The following is an 18108-nucleotide window of genomic DNA, read 5'->3' as shown; positions in this document are numbered from 1 at the left end:
CTATTCCTTTCCCCCTCATCCCCTCAGCTCCAGTCGCAGGCCTTCTTGGTGCTCCTAGAATGTGCCAGGCCTGTCCTTCCCTCCAGGTCTTTGTACGGTCTCTCTGCCTGGACCATTGTCCCTGTGCCTGGCTTCTGCGTTTCCAGCAGGCACTTGCTCTGAAGGCACCTTCTTGGGGAGGCCTCTCTTAAGCATTGCTGGTTTAAATCGCATTGCTCAGTCCCTTTGCAGTTTTAGTTTTCTCCATTGCGCTTTTCAAAAGACGTATTTCACATATTTTGTGTTGTCTGTCTTTCTCCTCTCCACCTATTAGGGTGTAGGCTCCACAGTATCAGACAACTGTATCTGTTTTTTCTGCTGTGTGCTTGGGGGACCTAGAACAGTGCCTGGCACAGAGGAAGCACTCATACATTTGTTGAAAACACAGACAGATACCAAGAAGGTGGGAGAACTAGTGTTCGTGACTTGCTCTTCCTTTAGCCTCCCTCTCTAAACAGCTGGGCATCTGCAGAATAGCTACAAACCCTTTCCAGATGTGGAGAAATGGAACAGTTTCAAAATTGGTTCAGATTCAAGCACACACACCTTTCACAGATTCTGGGCTGGACGTAAGTTAGATTTCAGCTCTGCTCCCTTTTCACCAGCCTGCACTTTCTGGAAAGTAGTTTTTAAAAGTAGAAATTCCGGGCGACATAGATTCATATTCATTTCAGCACATTTCAAAGCAGAGAAGTAAAATGCGCTGCCAACAACTTAATTCACAAATATTTACAAAGCTCCTACCATGTGCCAAGCTCCCTGCGGTAGGCCTTGGCAGGAACCACAAAGGAAATAAGCAAAATCCTCAGGTGCCTTAAGATGGGGAAGGGAGTAGCAGGTAAGCATAGAGAATAGAAGGGAGAATATGATAACTATTGATTTGGGGATAGTATTTGTACTACTGCTTCAATCTCTGGCTCTTATTTTTATAAGAACCAGCACTTTTATGATGACAGACTCTTATGCCCAACTTAAGAGGCTTCTACTGTGTTGCTTCCTCATCCCAAGCCTCATTCCCCACCCCCCCAGCCCCAGGAAGAAAAAGGGGAAGGAAAAAGCTGAAAGCAATGAAAAGGGGCCTTGGAGCTTCTGCTCTGCCCAGGCCCAGGGAAAGCTAGACTCCCTCGTGCTCAGCGCTGCAGCTGACATGCAGGATACCACTCCAGGGAGGGGCCCGCGGGCTGTGCCTACTCTGAAGGCTGCCAAGCTGCCCCCACCCTGGCTCCAGCAGCAGGGAGAAAGGAGAGGACAAGTCTGTTTTAAGGGAACTGGCTCAATCAGGCGGAAGGGACCCTGGCAGACCCAGTTCAGTCTCAGGGTATCCTGTCTTCCCTTATAGTTAAGGTAATGATATCCAGTTCTAAAAGACAGTCTACATGTTTTCAGAAACAGTTTTAGGAAAAAGGAAAGTATAGATAGACTTGCAGGCACCAAAGCCGACCCAGCAGTTTTGTGAGATGATTTTTTTTAATTTGATATTTTTTTCTTAAATAGATATTTATAAATAAGGAGGAAGAAGTAAACCTCATGTATAGTATTCAGCATGGGGAATGGGAGCCTGGCATGGTCCAGGGTTCCCTGAAGTGGCAAGGGCCACATGGGAAGAAGATCTGAGGGCCAGGGGAGTTCACAAATGGACAAAAGCATTTAGCTGGGCAATCTGGAAACACTGTGGAGAGGTGGTGTCTAGTACAGTCCTTAGGCAAGAGAAGTCTCTGGATATGGATGTGGCCTCACAGGTTAGAAAGCCCCACTCATCCACAGTCTTCCCCCACAGAGCAAAGAAAAGCACTGTGCTTTTTTTTTTTTTTTAAGATATTTATTTATTTATTTATTTATTTATTTATTTATTTATTTATTTATTTATATTCGAGAGAGGCAAAGACATAGGCAGAGGGAGAAGCAGGCTCCCTGCAGGGAACCTCATGCAGGACTCGATCTCAGGACCTGAGCCGAAGGCAGATAATCAACCACTGAGCCACCCAGGTGCCCTAGCACTGTGCCTTTAAGGCACTCTTTCTCAGGAAGCCTGAGTCCTGATATGGATTCTCTGATTGATCTGGTGTGTGTGTGTGTTGCGTGTGTACCTGCACATGCACACTCATGGGTAGGGTGGGAGCCCTCATTTATCCACTTAGAACCTTCATTCATGAAACAAGTGGGTGGGTTATCAGGACTTGCAAGCCCTCAGACAGCAATCCCACAGGAATGAGTGGTCCCAGGCCCATCCCCCAAAGTCCAGAGCAGGGCTCTCTGCTTCATTTACAAATTGAGATTACCTATAAAATTTCATCCAAAGGCTTCCAAACCAGGACAAAAAAAAAAAAAAAAAAAGGCTACAATCTTGGGCTGGAGCTCTTAGGTCCTTTCCAGGCTCCAGTTCCTGGGGTTCTGTGACTATGTAAAACGAAATAGCAGCTAGGTCCCAAGAGGAATGTAGCTGACCACGGAGCACTGCTGTAGGTCGGGATTGTCTGTGAATATAAATGTCTTCCTTCTTTGCCTCCCTCCCAGGGACCCACTCTCTGACGTATTTTTTCCTGGGCATTTCAGATCCCAGCCATGGACTCACAGAATTTTTTTCTCATCCCATCATTATATATACGTGTTGTTGGCAGAAAGAGCTGTGGGCTCTGTGGATGGTGGAGAACTCCATGCCTGGGCACTGGGAGAGGTACACTCAGAGCCGAGGGGCTGAAGCTGGAGCACCTGCAGAATTATCTCGACCACTCAGGTGGTGAAGGCAGCACTAGCCTCCATTCCTGCAGAGAGCTCCTGGGCTGACAGTGAACATGAGCAGTTGCTGAGCTGAACTCTTTTTTGGCAAAGCCTGAACAATCTGGTTGATGGCGTTCGGTGCCTGCCATCTGCCTGAAGCATCTCCAAATTATTTCTTCCTCAGGATCCCTTTGTCCTTTGCCCCCCATAACCCCTATGCCACTCTCATACAGGCTTCTTTTCTTTTTATTTATTTATTCATGAGAGATACAGAGAGAGGGGCAGAGACATAGGCAGAGGGAGAAGCAGGCTCCCCGTGGGGAGCCCAATGCACAACTCTGTCCCAGGGCCCCAGGATCATGCCCTGAGCCGAAGGTAGATGCTCAACCACTGAGCCACCCAGGTGCCCCCCTCATCCGCCACTATCCAGGCTTCTAATCTGTACCTTCTCCTTTCTCGTTTTACATTTGGCCATTCTGTGTCTCATTTCCTAGTGGCCAGGCTTTGTGAGCCACTTGCTTATGCACAATGACTCACTACATTAACTTTCCCAGGATATTTCTGGCTCTCGCTTATCTTTCTCTCCTTTATTGCATTATAAAGTTTATCAATTGATCATTCTCATTATAGGATAATTCCCCAAGGCAAAAATTAACATGTTCCTATGGCATGCAGTTCCTATGGCATATTCCTACAAATATCTGTTGATAGGTGGGTTGTGTCCTAGGAACTTCCTGGAGGCACGCCTGTGGGGTGATGTATTCAGGAGCAGATGATGTTTCCATCCATACCCCCAGTCATCAACTGGATGATGATGTTTAGACAGGGACCTCCATGTGTGTGCCAGGGTTTCACACTTACCAGGGGATGGTTGGCTAGGGGTCGCTGGAGGACAGAAGCACCATATTTCTCCAGCATGCATATGATGGACAAGATTTCATTATCCTCAATAAAGATCTCTTTTTCTGGATGGCTACAGATAATATGGCTCGAATCACCAAGTGGGCACAGGAGGCCAATTGGCATGAGTTATAATATCAAAAGAACTGGCTGGAAGAACATATTACCTCATTAAAGAAGTTCCTGGAGCTTAGGGAAGATATTTACAAAGGGCAGGTAAAGTGAAGAGAGAACACCAGGTTCCCAGAGTCCTTGGTTTTATATAGAACTTTCTCTAATCTAGGTTATAGTCACTCTATTCTGAAATCTATCTTGTTAGTTGGACTACGGTGATCTGTAACTCCCTGTGAAAACTTCCCTTTGTTACTTTTTATCGGCATCTAGACAAGATTTAGCAATTTCTGCTTGTCTTGACAGTGGAGCACCTCCAGGGACACCTCTTTTTTGGCATATTCAGTGACACAAATCCTTACGTCTCCTTTCAGTGAAAAGCTGGGAAATACATTGGGAGGCGGAGCAATCCTTATTAGTTGTTTGTTAACCAAGCGCTCATACAATACCAGTATGGGTGAAAATGTCTTCTTATGGGGACGCCTGGGTGGCTCAGTGGTTGGGCACCTGCCTTTGGTTCAGGTCTGGTCCCAGGATGCGGGAGAGTGTCCCACACCAGGCTCCCTGCAAGGAGCCTGCTTCTCCCTCTGCCTGTGTCTCTGCCTCTCTCCCTCAGTCTGTGTCTGTCATGAATAAATAAATAAATCTTTAAAAAAAAAAAAAAAAGAAAATGTCTTCTTACAAAGAAGACAAATGGAGGGGCTTTGCTTTACTAAAGGATTTATGTTAAGATTTCCTTCAGTAAAAAGCTCCTCTTATATATTAAAGATGTGACTCAATTGGTCAACTTCTGGTTAATGGAGACTTTTCACTTATAATCTTGATATTTAAGAGATCTTACTATGTAAAATGCATTTATGCCTGTATCATGCTATAGGTAACGCCTGGACACAATATGCCTTTTGCCACGGGAGTTATCTTTACTGGTGGGATGTTCCAGAGCAGCAGTGGGCCTTGGGGAGACATCTGGGTCACAGTTAGGAATATAGACTATCTGTTTAATGGGAGTATTGGCTTTGGAAGCATATGACTAGACTTTGAACTTCAACCCTTCCCCTTGTTAGGCTGAATAGCCATCTGGATTGCAATGGTCGCAGGTGACAGAAACCTACTCAAATTGGCTTAGACACAAAGAAGGAAGTTCTTTGAAAGGCAGGAGTCAGGGCAGTGTGAGGACCCAAGGAATTAAAACCAAGATTCAATGGGGATGTGGCAGCCAGCATAAAGCTCAGAGATACCCTCATCGCTTCACCATTCCCAAAGAATGGGCTTCTCTCTCCCAGCTCTAGTTACAAAATTTTTTTCACAGAACTGTGATTGGTATGAATTGGATAGTGTACCACCCTTTGGGCTAATTGTTGTGACCATCAGGATGAGTTTCTAAGACTAACAGAATCCTGGTAAGAAATAAATGGCACGCTCAAAGTGATTTAGCCGAGGAGAACTCAATCGTGGGACTATTCATAGAGGTACAATCGGGATTGAGGAAACCAGAAGTGAAGTACCCAGAGACTCACAGCAGAGGAAAGCCGTTACATCCCCAAATCTGAAGGGACAAGTAAAGGCTGGTGGCCTGGAAGAAGCACCTTCTAGCAAGTCCTGTGCCTCTGGAGAAACACGGTTGCTGGCAGACTGCAGTGAGGTGGTTGGAGAAGAGGGGCCTGAGAACCCCAATCTCTCTATCCTCTGACTCTCTGACATTTGCTGAGGATGTTCCTCCTAGCGGCCAAACCCACCCAGGCAAAGGAGCCCCGAGGGGCAGTCTGATGAGCCTAATGTCCCCGGGCACAAAGCAAAGCAGAGACTGGATCTGGGGGCTGGCAAAGATAGCAACAAGTATGCTGTGAGCTATGTTTGGGTGGCAGGATTAAGATCAGTACTTCTTAACAGAAGCACACATTGGAGTCAGGAGAATTAAATTTCCGATATATGATATGTGTTTGTCCGGAGCACAGGTTCTTATTATCAGAAAAAAATGGAGCTAATAAATGCTAAGCTGGCAGGGCAATAATCTTGAGTAAAATAAACAGTTGTGATGATGCCTACATCGCAGACATTGGTGAGAAAAATGTACATAAAAGCACTTTGTACACGGTAGTTCTCTGCTTACACATTACATAGATGCCATTATTGTTGCCAGGCCGAAGAACGTCTGATACCTTAGGATCTGGCTGAAATCTACGGCCAACTGGGGGTGGTACTGGACCTTTAATTACCGAGACATTGCAGGCCAAGTCTAGGCAGGTATGAAGAGGGGCCCTAGGAGTCTCCACTCCCACATTGTGATGAGTGTCATAGCCTTTGACTGCAAACAAGGAGAACTCTTAGTTTCCCAGCCTCCTGTTCTTGGTAAAGGGAGGCAAACAGGGGAGATGGTAGGAAAACTGGAACAAAGCTGCCATCAGTTGGGATTTGAGGGTTAAGACTAATCCTGTTGATTCTCTCTGGGATGAGGAGCTCTTTGGAAAGACAGGAGAGACCCTGGACTCCTGGGCTGTGTGGAAAGAGTATGGGAAGTATGGCTTCAGTATATCTGTTCCCCCTCCAAACCTCCTCTCTATCCTAATAGGTTCTCAACCCTTTGGTCAAAACTCACTCCCTGAAAAGTATCTGGGAACAATTTCTTACAGCCAATGTCAAAAAGCAGTATCTTTCCTTGTGGCATATATACTTTATTTTTAATATTAGGAAGCTTTTTTCTCCTACTAAATCTCATGCCTCAGGAAAAATAGAAAGAAGATAATTGTTGAGGTAAGTCTTCCCTGTATCAGAGTACCAGATAGCAAGGGGGGAGGTAGTGAAAAGATGAGGCCTACAGACAAGCAGGAGGCAGCCCTGCCAGGATGCTGTCAGGCTCTGTATGGCTCACATCTGGATGGGACCCAATTCAGTGGGAACATTCAGGACAGCACCATCTGGAAAATTAGCAGAATAGTCAAGAGGAAGCGAGGCCACAAATGGACAGTTTTTTGTTGTTACTACTGGAGTCCCTTTGTGATATGAATTTCTGTAGTGCCTTCGATGGCATAACCATGACACAAGCTACTTATTACATATGTTTGTTTCTGGTGACAGTCACCGTTTAAGTCTGTATTTGGCTGTATAACAAAACACCATAAGCTGGGTAACTTATAAAAATAGGAATGTACCTCTCATAGCTCTGGAGGCTCCAAGGCTGAGATCAGGATGTCAGTATGGTCAAAGGAGGGCCCTGTCCTCAGGTGTAGACTGTGGGCTTCTCCTTGCATCCTAGAATTGGGCCAGAGATCTCTCAGAGCCTCTTATAAGGCACTAATCCCATTCATGAGGGTTCCACTGCCATGACTTAAGCACCTCCCAAAGGGCCCTCCTACTAGTATCCATCACCCTTGCTGTTAGGGTTTCAACATGTGAAACCGAGAGGTGCGGGGGGAGGGGAGGAGTACAAACATTCACACCATAGCAATCACGAAAGTGCCAGCCCAAGGACACAAGGATATTCAGTGCCAAAGCAGAGCTGAGGTGGCTGTGATATCTCTTTGCACCAGTACAGAATTGAGAAAAAGGAAGGCTGAGTTCTAGTCTCCCGTCTTTTGCTGAATTCCTCATCACCAATAGTCACACATTTTGTAACTCAGTTTTCCTTTTCTGTGACTCATAAAAGTATTTCAAAGGTTAACAGTAAATGATCCTGACACACTTTCCAAACACTCAAAGCTATGAGGCTCCCCCCGCCCACCCCCTGCCTTAGAGGACAGAACATGGCTCAGCTCCACATTCGTCATTCCTCCAGCACGCTGCCCTAGTAGGAGGTACAAATAAATAAGTTTGTTGTTGATGGACCTGGGCTCTGGGTCATTCTTGGTTTTAGAAGTTTCCTGCAATGAAGAAATTAAATTGGGAGACCCAGTTGCCAAGTTCTAATACCGCATGCTCTGTACCTACGATACTTCTGCTTTATTTCTCCTTTCTACAGCCCCCATGGGATGGAGTAAATCACTTTTCCAAGGATAACAACTCCTTTCTGCAGAATTCATGGCTTTTACCCCCCAGGAATTTGCATGATCTGGTTGAAAAATGGGGAAGAAATTGTCCAAGAAATAGGTAAAGGAGACATTCTTCCCAAGGGGGATGGAAGCTATTGGACATCGGGATCCATTGAGCTGGATCCTCAGAGCGGCGACCTTTACTCCTGCCCCTGTAGACTGTGGCCTCTGCGTGGTTCCTTAGGTCCCCCGGGGTTAAGACTGGTTGTGGCCGTGGCTGTCTGCCAGAGTGAGGAAAAGGCAGAGCAGGAAACGTGGCATACTTTTCAAAATCAGTGGTTCTCTCACTCTTTGGCCTCACAGCTCCTTTATCCTTAAAAATTACAAGCTGTCAAGGATCTTTTTTGTTTATGTGGGTTATATCTATTGCGATTTACTACATTATATATTAAAAGTTAAAAAGATTTTAAGTACAACAGAACACAAGCACATATCTATTAGCCATCAGAGAGGTGATGTCATTGTGTTCTCCAGAGAACTCCATTGTGTACATGTGAGAGATAGAGATTTAAAAAGAAAAAAGGGGGGGGGGGTGGAAATCATGACTTAGACCTCATGGATTCAATGAAAGGGTCTTGAGGCCCCTGGAGCATTCAGATCACACTTAAAGAACTGCTGTGCCTCTGTTTTCATGTATTACCCTACCCAGAGCTGTGGAAAAGTGACACAGTAAGAAAAGTAGTTTTGGGCTTCCTGCTGATCACGGGGACAAAAGTCCCCAAAAGTTAACAGTAGAAAGGGAAGAGGACTTGTGGATCTTTCCTTACTTGTTTGCTTTCAGAACCAGAAACTAAAAAAAAAAAAAAAAAAAAAAAAAGAACCAGAAACTAGCCCTCTGAGGGTCCACTGCGGGAGGGGCTGGAGTTGGCGTCCTAGCCTCGAGCAGAAGGCTTCAGCTGGGAGGCAGGTGGAGGGCGGGATTCTAGGGGCCCCACAGCCTACCACTCCTACAGCTTCACACAGTTTCATTTTCTGCACCCGCCACTTCAAGCTCCGTTTACAGATGGGTTGGGTCTCCCTTTCCGATCACAGGAGGACCAGGAACACCTCTCCCATGTTATAGGAAACACACACTATGGGTATCGCTTACAAAGAGAGTGGTCTATTTCATAGGTGATGCCGGACACCTGACATCAATGAAGAAGCACAGCTCCTGTCCCTGTGAACTGTCCTAGAAGTTCAGTCAGAGAAGATAGGATGATCTCGATTTGTCTTTTGCCAAACTACATTCTTATGATTAATTAGTATAAACTTTTGAGGGAATTTTGACCTTTGTTTCAAGACTGCAGTGAGTTTTCCCATGTTGACACTTTTATCTCTCAGTCATGTGAAAATCTTTTTCCTCCTATTTTAAAAATTTTTTTTTAATTCAAGGAACCTCCTTTTCCTTCTAAAATCATCTTTTAACACATGAAATGTTGAAGAGCAGATACCTTTGGAAAATGGGATTCCAGGTAAGGAAAAGGAAAAGGGCGAAATGGAAAATATATATGCTCTTGATACTTTGGGGGAAATTAATTTGTTGGATAAGCATGTATTTAATACCTACTGTGTTCTAGGCATACACTATTAGGATGCTGGGATATAGCAGTGCAAAGGACAGACGTGATTCCTGCTGTAAGAGTGTTTACAGACTAGTGTTATAAAGTCATTCCCTGGGTTCTGGCATCTTTAGGTACACAAGTTGATCACAGCATAATATTGATGAGACCTGGATTATGGGTTTGAACCCACTGTGGGCTAGGAGGGCTTTGCTTCATAACCACAGACTTTAATCTCAATTCAGATGATACTGTACAAAGCATGTTATTAGATCAAAGTAAAACCAGCCCCCCTACTAGAAAATCAGCTCAGGAGTTACTGAGTCATTGATGTTGTCTTTATAAAGTAGAGCACTAATCCCAATCCAATAAGAAATAGCTGTTAAAGCAAAAAAAAATTAAAAAACAGTGACGCACCCCTTTCAAGAATGATACACACTGTGAGTTCCTTCTTATCTTATCTTGTGGAGTTTGTGAATTCGAGTTAAAATTTGTCAAGTACTAAGAGAATCTTGACAAAGCAGGCTAAAAATGTCAATGCTGGTTTCATGGATTTTGCTGAACATCGTGTAATTTTGTTTTGAGGAAAAATTGCATATATCTCACTAAAAACTTTTCCTTTCAAAGCAAAATGGAGTCATCAACCTTTTTACACCAGATCCATGACTGGAGATAGCTCTTTTCCAGTTGTTTTCCCTCAAGGAAGCGTGGTCCCCCTCTGCCCTATGGGCTCGGGTCCAGTGCTCAAAATTCTTGACTCCATGCACGATATATATGGATATCATAAGTTTGAGCATTTATGGCAGAAAGATAGGGAATCGTGACCTTTTTGTGAGATTAGAGAGTCTCAGAGCTGGAAGGAGCCTTCTGATCCAGGGCAGAAAATGCCTTCTACAGTGCCTCTGACTTGAGCATCCAATCTCCGCTGGAATACCACCAGAGCAGCTCACTACATCATAACATGGTCTTTCTCTTCTTTCACAAGAATGTTTATTATGTAAGTAAGCGCTTTGAACATCACAGGTGCCTTTGCTGTGACCCTGCAGACGGGGTTGGATCAGCCCATGAAATCAGCCAGTGAGTTTCTACAATGGCCTGTGAATGGCTGGATCATTTTACACATTTCTTGGCCTGAGAGAAAGTGAAAGTGCCCTGTTCTTATGGCAAATCTGCCTGATAGCTTGGAATCTTGGAAGTATGCCTGGTCGGATCTGTGGAAGTGATCTCATTCTTTCTGATGTTTGTGGGAAAGTAAGAACACTAATTATCAGACATTTTACCACCCTCGGTGGCACTACGGTGACCTGGACCCAACTGCAATCCTTAATGCAGAAATCAAAGTATGTCTCAGTCTCAGGAGGGGCTTCAATTCTTCCTCTATTGGCTTCTTGTAGATGGGCCTGACTCACCTTTATACATATGCTTATTCTTTTTTTTTTAATTTAATTTTTTTTATTTCAAAGGGAGAGAGAGGGCATAAGCATGAGCAGGATGGGGGTGGGGGGCGCAGAGGGAGAAATAGACTCCCCCTGAGCAGCAAGCCAGATGCGGGGCTCCATCCCAGGACCCTGGGATCATGACCTGAGCCTAAGGCACATGCTTAACTGACTGAGACATCCAGGCGCCCCTGGGAATAAATAAAAGCCTCACGGGGGAATGAATATCCACTCCATCCTCCTTACTCCCCTAAAATTCTCATCACAAAAAAAAAAATAAATAAAAATTAAAAAAATAAAATTCTCATCACTCTTTATGTCTTATCCTGCCAGATTGCTGGTCCTAGGATTGCCATCAGCTACATTCATCTGACCCTGTCTGACCACACACCTTAGCCCTGATACTTACTTCAGTGGCCCCAACTTTGACTACTGGCTCTGAACATGTACCTCAGGCTTGGCCTTTCCTCTCCTTGATCATGACATTTGCTCTCTGGCTTTAATATCACAACCACACAGAAAGACATTCTCAGTGTGCCATGCCTTAAAAAACCCACCTGCCAGGGCTACTTCTTGCTTTACTGCACCCACCTACTTCCAAGGATGAAGCTCCTACTGGATGCTTCTCTTCTGGTTCAGCCAGCTGAACTACAGAAGAGTACCATTGTGCCCGCTTATTTTGTTTTTAGGGTTGCCATGGGAAGTTTCTATGCCATTTTCTGAGCAGTGCTGCACTGTGAAGAGAGCAGCTTTATTTTGGGAATGGTTTCTCACAATTAAACTAGTCAGGACTTAATATATTTCTGATTGGACATGTCAGTGATACAGGTGATACGGCTATGTAAACGTCTTATCTCTCCAACTGCGTGGTCTCCTCAGAGGTCTGAATGATCAAAACCTCCTTGTGCCCCCACGGCTTTACCCTGTACTTCACACAAAATGAAAATGTCCAAATGGATAAAGAGGAAGAGGCAGAGGCAAGGTCAAAGATGTGGCGATAAGACCTCCTATAATGTGCTTCCTGCATTTCTGTTTTTCCTTTGGGCATTTTCTAATTTAAGAGTCCTATAAATGTAATATAAAGGGGTGCTTTTAAATAATACCTCACATTTTAAAAAAATATTTTATTTATTTATTGATGAGAGACACACACAGAGAGAGGCAGAGATACAGGCAGAGGGAGAAGCAGGCCCCATGCAGGGAGCCCGACGTGGGACTCAATCCCGGGTCTCCAGGATCACGCCCGGGCTGAAGGCAGGCGCCAAACCACTAAACCACCCAGGCTGCCCAATACCTAACATTTTGTAACCTTTGTTTTTTTAGTTATTCAAAGTTTCATTATTTCTTAATAATTATAGACCCGAAATGGCTCTATTAAGTCATGTTTGCTAATGACAGATGCTCAGTAAGTGGAATCTATGAAATATTTGATGACATAATCTAAATACCAAACCCAACAAACTGTGCTGTCACCAGAATCATGTTTGGACTTTGGGTTGTCTTTACTTAATATTTGGGTTAAGGACACTGGACAAGAAATCAGCTCGACTCTTGTCACCTCTTTCTCTTCCCTCGTCCTTCCTTGTCCTCCTCTTCCTCCCCTCCCTCCCTCTGTCCTCCTCCCTCCTTGTCACCCTACTTCTTCCTCTGCTCCATCTATTATCTGTTTTCTTTTTAAGCGCATACAGACCAAGATGTAGTTGGTTTCCATGGCAGTGCAACAGGGAGGGAAGGAAAGCAGCTTGGCGAGCGGTGTGAAGGTCAGGCAAGGTTTTCCCGGGCCAGACTGCTCTGCCACAGGGGTCCTGAGCTGTCCTGTCAGAGGGCCGGCCTCCCTCTTCTTGCTCCCATTATTTCTGAGTTTTTCTGAGCCTTCCCTTATTTCTGAGAAGATGCTTGGTTTTCCCTTTTCTGTCTATTTTTGGCCTGAGCCTGTTTGTGCAGTTGCGGCCATAAGGAATCGTCCTCCACTAGGGAGGTGGGTGATCACTGTCTGGCAGGGTCCCTCAGCGTGGTCACATCTTATTTTGATCACCCACGTCTGGGGACTTTGTCTTCACAGGTGCAGGTCAAGTGTCCCCACGTGCTGATCAGATGAGCGCATCAACACCAAGGCCCATGGATTAATTTACTGTGAGAAACACATTTGCCAAATGGGTCAGATATTTGTCTCAGCTGGTCAGCACATTTTCTGGCAGCAGAGTCTACGTGAGAACAACCAATCAGGATCAGAAGAGTGCTTGGTGGCCCCAGAATTGGGAAAGGGGAGACATTCTTGCTTTTTAGCTTTTTAGCTCCTCCTTTTAAAAAAAAAAAAAAAAAGGGTGACAAAACATGAGAGACACCTAACTCTGGGAAATGAACAAGGGGTAGTGGAAGGGGTGGGTGGGTGGGGGGTTGGGTGACTGGGTGATGGGCACTGAGGGGGGCACTTGATGGGATGAGCACTGGGTGTTATGCTATATGTTGGCAAATTGAACTAGAATAAAATAAATAAATAAATAAATAAATAAATAAATAAATAAATAAATAAATAAAATTTTTAAAATGTTTATTTATTTCAGAGAGGGAGCATGAAAGAGAGAGAGCACGAGTGCATGAGCAGGGGGGAGGGGCAGAAGGAGAAGCAGACTCCCCGCTGTGCAGGGAGCCCAATGTGGGGGACCCTGGGATCATGACCTGAGCCAAAGGTCGACACTTAATTGCTGAACTGACTGAGCCACCCAGGCGCCCCACTTTAGCTCCTCCTTTCACACACAATTTATCAGTTCACAGAGCTTTCTCCAGGGAGGAGGAGGCACTTGCTCAAAGACTCAGCAAGCAGCAGTGCTAGAAGGGAGGGCAAGTCTCCTAGCCCGGGTGTTTTCCACTTGACTGAGGAAGAGTCCCTCACCACCCTTTCTGAATGCCTTCACTACCTCTCTTTCTTTGGACATTTGCCATCTTTTAGCCTTTTATCTCTCTGGGACATCTCTGCATCGCCCTTTCCCACTGGGCTGTTTTTCTCTGCTGTCCTTTTGGCTTCTGGTTGCACCAAACCCTGCAGGCTGTGTAACAAATCCCAACTCTAGTGGCTTAAAACAGCAGCAATCATTTTATTATCTTGTGTAGTCTGTGTGAGTCAGGAGTTTAGGTAGGGCTTGGCTAGGCTTTTCCAGCTTGGGCCTATAGTCAAATACTGGCTAGAATTGAAGTCATGCAGGACTGGAGGAGCTGGGGGCAGGGGACAGGCATCTCTTGCTCCTGGTAGACTCAGGGACTCTTCATGTGGTTTCTGTATAGATGAGATTGGGCTTCCTCACAGCATGGTGGCCTCAGGGCAGCAAGTCGGCTCATGGCAGCTTCCCTCAGTGAGTAACCCAAGAGATCAAGGTAGAGGTGCATAGTATTTCCATGACCTAGCCTTGGGAGTCACATAGTGTGACTTCTGCCATTCTCTAAGTCAAGAAAGTTACTCAGTTTCAAAGGGAGGGGACATAGACCCCAACACTCAATGGGAAGATTGTTAAAGTCACATAAGAAGAACATATGGAAGGACACCTGGGTGGTTCAGTGGTTGAGTGTCTGCCTTCAGCTCAGGGAGTGATCCCAGGATCCAGAAGAAAGTCCAACTCTCCCTCTGCCTGTGTCTCTGCCTCTCTCTCTGTGTCTTTCATGAAAAAATAAATAAATCTTAAAAAAAAAAAAAAGAACAAATGTAGAGGAGATACTGTGGTCACCTTTGGAAAGATACAATCTATCACAAGCACCATGCCCTACCATCCTCTCCCCATTCCACCCTGTATTGGTTTCTTAGGGTTGCCATGACATTGTAAGACAAACGGGATGGCTTCTAAAACAACAGAAATTTGTCCAAAATCAAGGTGTTGGCAAGGCCATGCTCCTTCTGAAGGCACCAGGGAAAGAATTGTTCCAGGCTTCTCTCCTAGCTTCCAGTAATTCCTTGGCTTGGGACTATATAACTTCAATCTTCACATGGTATTCTATGTGTGTGTGTGTGTATCTCTGTGTCTGAATTTCCCTTTTTAAATAAGGACACCAGTCATACTGGATTAGGAGTCTATGCTACTCCAGTGTGACCTCATCTTAACTAATTTATATTTGCAACAACTATGTTTCCAAATAAGGTCATATTCATAAGTACTAGGGGTTAGGACTTAAACATGAATTTTTGGGTGGACGCAATTCAACCCATAGCACATCTTTATCAAACCTCTGTGGGATTCCATCAGTGCAGCAAAGTTCCTTTTGCTCCAGCATATCAGCTAGCAGTTAGGAAAATAAAGCAATGAGATGAATTCATCCTGTAATGAGATTGACTAGTAGTGTATCTTACCTTAACTCTCCATGAAGAGTTAAGTCAAATGAATCTGGTGGAAGTTTGGATGGTTCTGGAGAAATTTGAGGAACAGTAACTTTTCAAATCATTCACTTACTTTTCTTCTATCTATAAGGCTTACCACCCAACCCCTGCTGGACTGGGAAAGGTGTTCTTGGTATCTTAATGGTGAAAGGAGTTGCTCATTGGTGCACTTGCCCAACAGCTTCTCCTCTTGAGGCAGAGGCTTCTGTTGCCTGCCATCTTTGATTAACGGTACGAAGGTCTCGTTTTACCAGAGGGGGACGCTTATATCTTTCAGTAAGTTAAATATAAGTTCAGACCCCAGGACCCTAGACTCCCCTGGACATAAGATTTCTGGAGACATTCAGAGCATGGGGACCCCCCTGCTGAGGAGGAACACCCACCCACACACATACTCCAACTGTTGCTCTGGGGGAATGCACCAAAGCTTTCACTGTGGCTTCCTTCTTCAATAAGTTTCCTTCTTGCTTTCCCACGTTTGCTTGGGTGAGTAAAAACAAACAAACAAACACCTCAGCAAATACGCAGCTTATATGAGTGACTTATCACATAGCAAGATAAATACCATCTACATCATCAAATGTATCTTTGTTGTAAATCTCTTTTTGATAAACTCTATAAACTCAGCAAACTCTGCCCCTGTATTCTATTTCTAGCTCATGAACCAACTAAGGACATGAGCAGGGCCACAGCCAACTCATATAGGACATTCACGAAAATTAGTACAATTGTTGTTTCTCTGGTAGACACTGACCCAGGCCAGGTCATGGCTTAGCCCAGCAGAACATATAGAGCGGATTTCTATCCTATTTGCCCTCTTGGTGGGGTATTCTTGTCCAGGGCTCAACCTTCCATGGCAGCTCTGGTCATACCATTAGAAAATAGGTGGAAATTGGCTGTAGACTCAGATATTTATTGCTTTGGAAGGGAAGAGTGATGGTAGAAAAAAATAGGTCAGTTCATTCAAAACAGTAGAACTAGAAGCCCTGTTTGTATAATCAGAATGGCTAAAATTATCCAAAAGGTTTTACATAATCCTATCATGGAGTTTATTTATGGCAATCTATTTTTAAAATTTTATGTCATATCACACAGTCTGTTTGCACAATGCCTTGTATGTATTAGCGACTCAGTGAATGCTTCTAGAATGAACCAGTACAGTATTTTAATTAGCTAGTCCTCATATACTGGCACAAAAGAACAGTGTCATCTTACAACTGAAGTCACAGAGGGTAAATATCCCACCCAAGAGGGTGTGACATTCCAGGGGCCCCAGAATGAACACTCCAAAGGCTTGCCTGAGTTCTTCAAAAGTTTTAGCAGCATTAACATTCTTTATTTAATACTTCATCTTGTTATTGCCTTGTCTGTGAGATGAGTGATCCCAAACATTCTAACTTACACATCCTCCTCCCCACACTCATGTCAGGGACAAAAATGGAATTCAGAGGTTCTTCCACAAGGCACGGTTTTTCTTGAAGGTTCTGACAAGGGGTCCCAAGAAATAAATCCCCAGCCATCCTGGGGGCCCCCAAATCTGAAACCTAATATACATCTTTTATTCTTCAGACCAGTAGAGCTGTACATAATCTGAATTTTCCTTTGTGTTGTTACATGGATATTTAGTTAACGAAAGTTCTTGAAATACAAATTTCATCAATTCATCTCAGTGACCTGGGAAACGTATACGTGAAAGGGTTCTTTCTGAGCAGAACCACTCACGTATGACTTTCCCTTTCCTCTTTCCTCCCTTCCAAGTAGCTGAACCCAGCAGGAACTTCTGCATTTGTCCTGGGTGGGGGTGGGGTGTGAGAGAATGTTTGAGACCAGAAGGTTCTGAGTCGGTTGGAGCTGGACAGTTGGAGCTGAAGAATGGTGGAGTGGCAGCCGGAGAGCTGGGTTGGCCTGGAGCCCTGGCAAGCCCGGACTGGGGCTGAGGCGAGTCCCGTGGCAGCAGCCAGACCTCTGAAGGAGCAAAACATGGGCCGGAGAGTGGAGACAACCAAGGAGAAAAACAGCTTCTCAAATGGAAAATACATTCAGGGAACAGGAGGCTACAGACGAAATGGGAAGCCACTCAAATGGAAAGGAAGTGAAACCAAGGGAGAAATGAGACATTCACCCCAAGCTCAGGCAGTCTTTGCTTTTTTTCCCTTTTGAGGTATCAGTAGGGATTCTAAGGTGAATCGGTTATCTGAACTGAGTAAAAGCTCTATTTTTTTTTTTTTTCTGAGCAATGCGACAGTGGCATAAATAGGGAATTGTGGGAACACACCAAGGAGATGCAAACTCTAAAAGGTGACAACTCCTGAGGAATTTGAAAGGTTGAAATATAAAAAGTAAAACATTTGGACCCCATCAGCTGCTAAAATACAACCCCTTGATGCACTTTAAAAGACCTACAAGCATGTGTTCTGCATATTACTCACAAAATGGCTACAAATACGTGGTCTGTGCATTACACATGACAGGAAGTTGCCAAACCAGATGCAACCCCCAGAGGCTGAGTACTTGGGCTACCTTCCACCTTACTTTTAAAAGACTGAATTAGTTATTGATCCCTGAGGATCAAGGAGGGTTGAAGAGGAAGGCAAGCTACTCTAACCCAATTTAGGCCCTTGCAACTGAAATTGAGATCAAATTTCAAAGATCTGTAAACTTGCCCAGCTTCACAGATTTGAAATCATTCCACAGGATGACTTGTTTATAGCCCCCATGATGTAATGTTCATGGATTGTCCCCTGCCAAAAGAAATTAGCAGTTTATCTGCGTGGCACTGCATACGCTGTATTTTCATGAAAGCCACGAATTTTATTAACTCTAATTTCTTACCAATAATCTGCCATGGATATTGACATTCAAGTTAAATCCTTATGGCCTTCATAAGTTAATCAGCTATTCATAGAATGTATGTCCTATGAGGCCTGAGACACCAGTACCCGGCACATGGTAGGCACTCAATATATATATGCATA

General features: G+C 44.5%; 1 protein-coding gene across 1 annotated transcript; it reads left to right on the top strand.

The window, feature by feature from the left end:
• The first annotated feature begins 858 nt into the window (after window positions 1–858).
• LOC144316570 (major histocompatibility complex class I-related protein 1) lies at window positions 859–5535 on the top strand. The gene is given in 6 exon segments (XM_077902573.1): window positions 859–877; window positions 2554–2731; window positions 2733–2773; window positions 3605–3856; window positions 3859–3873; window positions 5492–5535. Coding segments are annotated over 6 exon segments (549 nt in total).
• The last annotated feature ends 12573 nt before the right edge of the window (window positions 5536–18108 follow it).

This window comes from Canis aureus, chromosome 6 (assembly GCF_053574225.1).
Source record: "Canis aureus isolate CA01 chromosome 6, VMU_Caureus_v.1.0, whole genome shotgun sequence".
NCBI classification, from domain to species: domain Eukaryota; kingdom Metazoa; phylum Chordata; class Mammalia; order Carnivora; family Canidae; genus Canis; species Canis aureus.
Note: the sequence above shows the minus strand (reverse complement) of the source record. Positions and strands in the feature narration are given on the sequence as shown.